This window comes from Miniopterus natalensis, chromosome 9 (genome assembly GCF_054644295.1).
Source record: "Miniopterus natalensis isolate mMinNat1 chromosome 9, mMinNat1.hap1, whole genome shotgun sequence".
NCBI lineage: Eukaryota > Metazoa > Chordata > Mammalia > Chiroptera > Miniopteridae > Miniopterus > Miniopterus natalensis.
This window is the reverse complement of record NC_142089.1, coordinates 17,935,166-17,943,799: the sequence shown is the minus strand read 5'-3', so window position 1 is coordinate 17,943,799 and position 8,634 is coordinate 17,935,166. Positions and strand designations below refer to the sequence as shown.

The window sequence follows — 8,634 nt, the reverse complement described above, 5'->3', positions numbered from 1 at the left end:
CTCCATTCAGGATCTTGTTCAATCTGCCCTTGGTGGGGCCTCAAAAGAGTACAGAGGGTGTGAACACTGTATGTGAAGGAAGATGCTGGGGCTGAGTGAGAGAGGCAGTGGCAGAGATCACACTGAAATACAGATGGTCCAATACTGGGTAGAGGGAGGACTTCTCAGAACCTCCTTGCCACTCTCAGCCCAAGGGCTGAGCTCAAAGGAGGATCAGCTTTGGAGGCTGTTTCCCAATGATGGCTGGTCTGTTCCCAGCCAGCTCTGGGGCACACGCCCCAGGCCAGTAGGCAGTGACAGGAAGGCCAAGTGTCCTAACTACAGGCAGAAAATAAATGCAACCGGGCTCAATATCCAAGAAAAACCTTTATTTTCCATCAGGTCTCCCACTTTACTTATTCAGGTAACTCCCCTGTCCTGAAACTTGAATTGAGCCACAGGCAGAGGATGAAAAAGTGTCCTCCCTCTCCCTGTACTGGTGCCAACTCTCTGCTCCAGCTTCTCTTGGCCACACTGGCCACCAATGGCCAGGGGCAGGAGGTAGAGCTCATACCTGGGAGCTAGGATGAGGACCTGTCTCCTTGCCCTTTCATACCATCCCTTGGAACTTGAGCTCCCCCTGGTTCCCCAGGGTCTAGCCTGGTGGCCCTGTTTTCCACAGCCTGCCCCTCCAGTGGTTCTCTCCTATGCTGTCTGACCCTGTAAAAGACAGTTTCTCAGGTGGCTTTGATCTCCATGGTCCAGTCCTCTGGTTTTTCCATCCTTCAGAGCTAGGCTCATTGGAAGCTCTATCTCTGGAGCTTTTATTACTGGGAGTCTGGCCCTTGGGTGGTTTAGTCTTCCAGAGATCCAGACTACTATGTTCTGCCAAAGGCCCATCCCAGATGATACGGTTCTCTGAGAGGCCCAATTCTTGTGGCCTACCTCTTTGGCAATCAGGCTCTTTGTGGTCTGTCCTTTTGGGAGACTTATCTTCAATATTTGGGTCCGCACAGAGTGTGGGCAGCTGTATTCTGGCCTTTGCAGAACAGTGTCCTTTAGGTTTAAGGCCTTTGGGAGTCTGGTCCTCCATTTTTGTCAGCTGCAGGCAGGTCCCTCCAAAGGTCTGCTCCCCATGGTGTGGCTCTTTGGTGAGCCTGTTCTCTATGGCCTGGTTATCTGATGGTATGGGCAGCTGTGGTCCAACTTTCTTGCAGCATGGGTCTCTGTACTTGGCCCCAGCAGTGGTTTTATCTGTAGTGGCCAGTCTTTCTGGGGAAATGTGAGGTGGTGATTTGAGCCTCCAGTAAGAGTCATCCTCATGGTCTTGCTCTCCAGTTGTCTGATCTCTGTAGCACTGGACTTCCAGTGGTGGACCTGGCTGTGACCCAGCTCTCTCACAGGCCTGTCCCCTGTGGTCTAGGCTCACCTTTGGGGATCTCAGTGTTGTTTGTTTGAGAATTAGGTACTGTTGGGGAAGAGAAAAGACACTGTACTAGGCAGGCCTGCATGGGTATGGCAGGAGGCTTTCCCCTAACTGCCACCCTTGGCTCTAAATGTGCACAAAGGGCTCCAAGTTAGTACCTACCTCCTTACGGCTATTGATGGCCTGCTGTATCCACAGCAGTTCCATGGCCAAGTGGCTGCGGCGGTACTGGAGCTCCTGGAGCTCAGTCGGGCCGTGGGGCAGTCCTGGACCTGCAGCTTCTGTGAAGACGGGGGAAGAAGGGAGAAAGCCTTGAGGGGTAAACACTGGGCAATGGCCTAGCATTAGACCCTGGCACCCTTCCCCTGCCCACCCATGAGTTTCCCTCAACCAGGCAGAAGGAAGGAAGATAGGGATGCAGCATATCTAGGAAAAGCCTTTCACTTTTAAGGGGGGAAAGCGGAGGTCCAGAGAGGGTCAGGGGCTTGCCCTGATCTAGGCAGCAAGGTACCTGGGTTCTCCATCCTTGACATATCTCTGGTCTCCTCTTGGCTGGGTTTCCTGGTTTTCCTGCTCTGCTCATCCTGAAGCCAGGGGCTGTCATCTCTGCAGTGAAGACTTTCTGAGTTTGCTGAGCTCTCTCCTGACTTCAGCATCATCTTCTCCCGGATGGCCTCTTTCTCAGGCTCCTTACATGGGAAGCAGCTCCATAGTTCCTGCTCTGGCTTTGGTACCCTCTCTCCGGCTTTCCAGGTCCGATGAGTTTTTGCCTTCTGAGAAATCAGTCAGAGGTATGAGTGCCCCAGGGCTAAACCCTTTAAGTATCTGGGTGCCATGATTTAGCTCACAAGTTGGTGGGGATTCAGGATTGGGGTGTGAGGAGGTAAGTCTGCTGCCTCTTCCATGGAGAAAAGCTTGTCAGCAGGAAGGGTGGTCTACCATTTTTTGAATCCCCTACCCAGATCCCTTCTCCCCCTGGGGTGTGTACTACCTGTGGGAGAAACTGGGGCCTGGGAATCCAGCCCTCATTCCACTGTAGTGTGCCCAGATCACCCTCGATCTCTCGTACAACAGCCTCATACTCAGCCCGTAGACTCTGGAAGTGGCGTCGGACCAGGAAACCTCGGACACAGGCCTGATGTGGAAAAGGAGCGGAAAGGAAACCCTCATCACTGCAAAAGTGGAGGCATCTTTAGGGATTCTCCTGGGGAGGTCATCCCAGTGGCTGCCAGAGGGGACCCGGCCACCGGGAAAGGATAGGTGACGTTGTGCGCTGGGACTTCTGGGCTTCAAGGGAGTACGTTGGACTGGATCCCTCTCTTCGATTTAAGGACCCCTTCCTACCATCTCCATGATCCTGCATGAGCATGTGGTGGGAGTGCGTAGGGATCCGTGAGTTCCAGCCTTCAGGGCGGTGGGAGTGGGTCGGTACCTCAAGAGGTGGGCACGCGAGTAGGTAACTAAACGTGAAAGCCTTATCCCGGCCCACGGTCCCAGTTCGAGATCCCATGGGGGTAATCACGTGCGCCCGCCCGCCCGGTACCTGCAGCACCGCCACCTTCCGAAGCAGCTGCTCCCGCTCCATCCCGCGTCAACTGCCCGCCGGCTGCCGCGGCGCCTACCTAGTGCGTCACTAGCCCGCCCCCCCCGCCCCCCCCCCCCCCGCGAGCGCCGGCCCCGCCCCGCCGTCTCCACGGCAACCGTGCGCACCACCCGGAGCTGGAGGCCCCTGGCGTGGGCCTTCGCCCCCTAGCCGCTTGGGGGATTTGAGGCTCCACCGGCTGGACCTTCCAAACCAGAAGTGTGTTGTGCAGGGGTGTGTCTGCCGGGACCGGGGCCGGCGCCGGCGCCCTAGCAGAGTAAAGACGCAGCGAGGGGAGGGAGGACACGGAGCCGCTTTCTTTCTTTCTGGTTTAATTCCATGTAATGCCCCCCTCCCCATAGCACCTGGGGGGCCGCAGAATAAGCAATCGAGTCCGTAAAAAGTCACAGTTTGAAGGAAACGAGGGCGGGCAGTCTGGGTCCTACGCCTACACAGCTGCCTGCTCCTCAGGCTCCGCATTCTCGGCCAGGTGCAACTTCTGTCTGTGTCAGTCAAGGACTGGATACTTTGGACTCCATTCTTTCCAGCCCTTTCTTCCCATCGTGGAAAGGCTGTTTCCCCAACTGCGAAAGGAGCTACACAAGGGACTCTGGGGTTGCAGTCCTCACCTGCCCTTCTCGCTAGGTGGCTCACTCCATTCTTTTTAATCTAGATCATACAGGTGTGTGTGCCGGCACTATTTCGGACCAGGACAAGGTGGGGATCATCTAAATCAGTGAAAATAACTGTTGAGTGCTGAAAGGGTAGGAAGACATTAGACAAGCTTTGCCATGGATTGGTGTCAGCTAAAGTACTTGGAAAGATTTTGAGAAGTAAGTAAAATATATTCCCTGCAACTACCTTCCTCTTAATATTTGGGAAATTCTTCCTGTACTCCTTTTCCTGGGTGGGGTCAGTACGTGCCTAATTCTGACTTAGTGGGACATCAGAGTGTGGGGATGTTGGCTATCTGTAAATACTCCTGGACGGTGGTAGGGAAGAGGAAACTGATATCTCTGGGAGGCTCATACACACATACACAGGTCCCCTGGAAAGGATACATAGAATTACTAAGATCTTCCAGCTGTCAAGAGAGAAAGAGAAGTTCCTGTTAGGAGAGGCACCACGCCAAACCCCAGATATTCTGGGTGCCATCTTTTAGTGGGGATTGAGGAGCCCAGAGCTCTTAGCTTCATGCACTCCCAGCTTTTCACCCAGGGGCCAGTAATGGCCTTGGAACATGTACCTCCCCCACGCCCTCATGCCCCCAGGAATCAAAGCACCCAGCCCTGACTCACATTGCTAAGCAGCTGGTCCAGGTTGCGGTCAGCTGTGGTCTTCTTCTGCTCCTCAGGCAGCCCCTCAGCGACCCCGTCTTCCTCCTCCTCCTCCTCTTCCTCCTCCTCCTCCCCACACACGTCCAGGCTGAAGTGCAGCCGGGCCAGCTTCTCCTGCATCTCCCGCACATGCTCCAACTGCTCGAAGGAGCATTCCTTCCCTGGACAGCCCCAGTCTGAGCCCTGGGAGCGACTTTGGGACTCCAGCCCCACCAGAGACCAGGCCCTCCAGCCCCACCCACATACCCTCTAAACCCAGCTCCCAGGACTCACCGAAGGCCTGCAGCCGGCCTGAGTGGAAATCATTGAGCAAGTTTAGCAGTCCCCCCTCCATCTCATAAACATCAGTCACCTCAGTCAGGAACGAGTGCTGCAGGGGGGTGCTTGCAGAGCCACTCCCACCTCCAGCCAGCACCGGGCGGCATTTCTCCTTGCCTACCCTAGGTGGACATGACCAAGGTCACAGGGTGGGGGCAGCCAGATACCCCAGGTCTTTTGTGCCATCTGTCTATGTACTAATTAATCTTCCTATCCACTTACCAACATAAATGGATGTTTGTTCTTCTGACCCTGAGCTGGGCACCAGGATTGGTAAAGGGAAGGGAACGGGTGAGGAGGGGTGAGGGTAAGAAGTCAAAGTAAATATTTTTCTGCCAATGATACAGCCAGAGCTATGCCTTAAAGGAGGCTCCTGGGTTCTTGTCTGAGCCCCCACTCATTCCTCCTGTGACCTTGAGTGAATCACTTGTCCTCACTGGTCCTCAGTGAATTTGGGGACAGTTACTCCTTTATTGCCATGAGAGCCATCTTACCTTTCCCCAAAATATCTTTCTGCCCTTCTTCTATTTAAAAACTTTAAAAAAAAGTTATTTATTTATTTTTAGAGAGAGGGAGGAAAGGAGAGAAACATTGATTTGTTGTTCCACCTATTTATGCATCATTGGTTGATACTTGTATGTGCCCTGACTGGGGATTCAACTGCAACCTTGGTGTATCAGGACAACACTCTAGCCAACTGAGCTACCTGGCCAGGACCTTTAAAAACTGAATTTTCCATTGCCTTCAGGATGACACTTACAGACCTTCCCAGCCCTGCCCCCACCCCCAAACCCATTCTCCAATTGCATTTCTTCCTATTCCTGCCCCAGTCCTGAACTTCAGCTACACCCACTGTGCCTGTCCCTAAACATGCCCCTGAGGCAAAGGGTGTCAAAGCCATAGGGAAACACAGCAGTTGGAGAACACACATGGACATGTTATAGGGTAGGATGCAGATTCCCAATCAAAAAAAAATAAGCCATGGATGAACCTTGAGAATATTATATTAAGTGAAATAAGTCAGCCAGAAAAAACTAAGAACCATATGATTTCACTCATATGTGGGATATAAAACTGAAACTCATAGACACAGACAACAGTATGGTGGTTACCAGAGGAAAGGGGGTGGGGTGTAGGTAGGAGAGGGTAAAAGGGGCCAAATATATGGTGATGGAAGATGATTTGACTTTGGGCGGTGGGCACACAATGCAATATACAGATCATGTATCATAGAAATGTACACTTGAAACCTACATGATCTTATTAAACAATGTCACCCCAATAAATTTAATTTTAAAAATTAAGCAAATAATTCAAATTGTACACCATTTCCTCCCCCATGACACTCCAGGGCCACCAAACTACCTGTGGTACCCAGAACCTTCCAGGAAGTATTTTTCTTCATACTTATGCTAGGCAAGCCCCTTAGAACATTTTCCCTGTCCAGTGTACCCACCAGCTTTCTTTGATTCGCTTCCTGGCAGGCAGTGCTGCTCACTCCCTGCACTGAGGTGCATCATCACACTGTGACCTACCTGGCCTCTTCCCCACCCACTTGAGGGTAGGGACTAGGTCTGAACATTTGGATTCTCAGCAGCAACCCCAGGGAAAGCACCAATTAAAGATAAGGCCCCCTTTACCTTCCTGCCCATAGGGCTCAGCCCAGAGTTAGGGTCCCTCCCTCCTTGCCCTGCTTTCCTTCAGTACCCACCTCTTGAACTTGGCCCTCTGTTTAGGGGACGGCAGATGAGGGAGGCCCAGGGCCAAGGAGCCACTGTGGCTGGTGGGCACAGGGACCCTGCGGAGTGTTCCTGGGGCTGCAGCAGGCTGGGTTAGGCAGGGCTTGGGACTCCTTTTCTTTTTCTTGTCCTCCATTGATGCTGGCTGGGCCTCAGGCCCTGGGTGGGAGGCAGTCACACTGAGCTGTGAGGGACAAAGTCATCCCTTTACCCGCCAACCCCTGAGAGCTGCAAACGAAGGGCCCTGGACTTTCCAACTATCCCCTCACATCTGTCAGGGCCTCTGTCTCCTCCTGTGTCCAGAATGGGCAGGGCCCAATGCCACCGCCTACTGCTAGGATCATGGATCTATATTTGAAGGATCTTCTGAGACCCACCCTGTCCTCCAGCCCTTCCTGAAAGTGCTACACCAGATACGGTTCTCCTGAGGCTGCTGGAGTTTCCTGTCCCCATAGCTGAGGGGGCGGAGCTGGCAGAGGAAAAGTGGAGGGAGGGAGAGACGGTGGATATGATCTGGCAGGAGCTCAAAAGGATTAGGAGTGTCTTAGCCAAGCTGAGTTCTATTTATTAACTGAGTTCTGTTTATCAACTGCCTAGGCAGATGCTGACAAACCTGGGAGTGTCTACATGGGAGGTGATCAAGATGTGGGTGCACCATGCACTAGCCCCTAGAGGATGGGTAACAGCAGGAGAGGCCTTGGCATGCATGGCATGCAGGGCAGGGCTCAGTGTGGGGTTTTCCCTATTTACATGCTGGCACCCCTCCTCCTCCACCCCGCCCCACTCCCCACAACCTCAAACAGCAGGAAACTCCCAGAAGTTCCCTGGGACGTGCTTCCAGCTGCTTCACCCTCCCCACCCAGAAAGTCCCTGCTTGGCTTCAGCTGGGGTGGGTGGTGGGCAGCAGCTGGCTGCCTTGGCTCCAACAATGGCTGGCCTATGGCTGGCACTGTTCAGCCTCCAGTCTAGCTCTGCTCGTAAGCCCAGATCTGTTGAGGTACTCCCCGGGGAGGTCTGAGGGCCCTTTCTGGGGGCTTTCCGCCAGCGCTCCTTCCAGGCTGCCACCACCAAGCCTGATTCTGCACTCTGGGATGGCGGCGCTGCTGGGGGCACAAGCATTTAAATTGGCACAATGCTGGCTGGCAATTAGGGGGTGTGGTGGAGGGGAGACCTGCTGCAGCTTGGTCCAATTAGGGACTTGATAGAAGAATTGGAGCGGGAGCCTCTGTTCCCCAGGAACTGCGGGGGGGGGGGGCTGGGATATATTTCCCACGGTCAACCCCCAAACCCTTGTGCCAAGTGGATTGCTCAGCTCAGGAGCCGGGATCCCAAATGGAGTGTCAGACCTGTGTCATCCCCCCAGGGGGGCAAACTGACCTGGAGGTTTGGGGTTTAGAGTGATGCTTCCGTGTCTGTTCCTCCGCCCTCAACACTCTCCTACCCGGGAACCGGGAACCGAATGGGTGGAAGCTGTACTGGCAGGAGGTAATTTGCATTTAAAGAGAAAGTGACCTTTATTGCTGGTGGTGGGGTAAGACGGAAGAGCATCCCCCCCGTTTATTATGCTGTCCCTCCCATGACTTTACCTCCCAGCCTGAACAAGGTGACTACGACGGTTATGTGATGACAATCTAAAAACCCCTTCACTGTTCCCATCAGTGTTGGAGAGAAACTACAGCCTCACAAAATGGTGGTGGCTTTGTCAGAAAGAATGGAGAGAGGGAGAAGACAGAGAGAGGGAATATGAATGGATATATATAAAAGCATATAAGAAGCACCAGCAGCAGCAGCAGTGGGAAGGAACTGCAAGAGAAAACAACCATCTTTCAAGTGGGTCCAGGCCCCCTGTTAAGCACTTTATGGTCATTTAATCCTCATAACAACCCTGACAGAAGATACTGTCATCGTCTGGTTTTACTGACAGTCAACAATAGTTTTTTGAGGGCAATACCACTCCTTCCATAACACCCAGTCACTCCGAGCTGGTAAGTGTTGGAGGCTGTACTCAGTTGGGACCAAGCCCACCCCTTCCCCACCCCTAGACCTAGGGGACCCAGGTGGGGAGCATCAGGTGAATGGAAACTACTGCGCTTGAGTGCAGTCCCGAGGGAAACCTGAGCTGTTGTTGGAGGCTGACCCGTGCATCGGGTGCTGCCCCAGGTGGGGGGATGGGGGGCAGGAGGATCAATGGAGCAGCTATTTAAAGACCTGGCAGAGGCTCCCAGCTCAGGTCCGCAGAGAAACATCTGCTGC

The 8,634-nt window shown here is 53.5% G+C and overlaps 2 protein-coding genes across 2 annotated transcripts; both read right to left on the bottom strand.

The window, feature by feature from the left end:
* Window positions 1–630: 630 nt before the first annotated feature.
* IQCC (IQ motif containing C) lies at window positions 631–2,990 on the bottom strand. The gene is made up of 5 exons (XM_087820268.1): window positions 2,732–2,990; window positions 2,397–2,542; window positions 1,917–2,178; window positions 1,568–1,686; window positions 631–1,447 (listed from the first exon to the last, which is right to left on the bottom strand). The coding sequence occupies exons 1-5, from the start codon at window positions 2,988–2,990 to the stop codon at window positions 635–637; spliced, it is 1,599 nt and encodes a 532-aa protein (XP_087676394.1). The 3' UTR covers window positions 631–634.
* A 312-nt stretch (window positions 2,991–3,302) lies between these two features.
* CCDC28B (coiled-coil domain containing 28B) lies at window positions 3,303–7,821 on the bottom strand. Its single transcript, XM_016219720.2, has 6 exons — window positions 7,759–7,821; window positions 6,354–6,565; window positions 4,598–4,764; window positions 4,286–4,485; window positions 4,049–4,071; window positions 3,303–3,490 (listed from the first exon to the last, which is right to left on the bottom strand). The coding sequence occupies exons 2-6, from the start codon at window positions 6,515–6,517 to the stop codon at window positions 3,436–3,438; spliced, it is 609 nt and encodes a 202-aa protein (XP_016075206.1). The 5' UTR covers window positions 6,518–6,565; window positions 7,759–7,821; the 3' UTR covers window positions 3,303–3,435.
* Window positions 7,822–8,634: the final 813 nt, after the last annotated feature.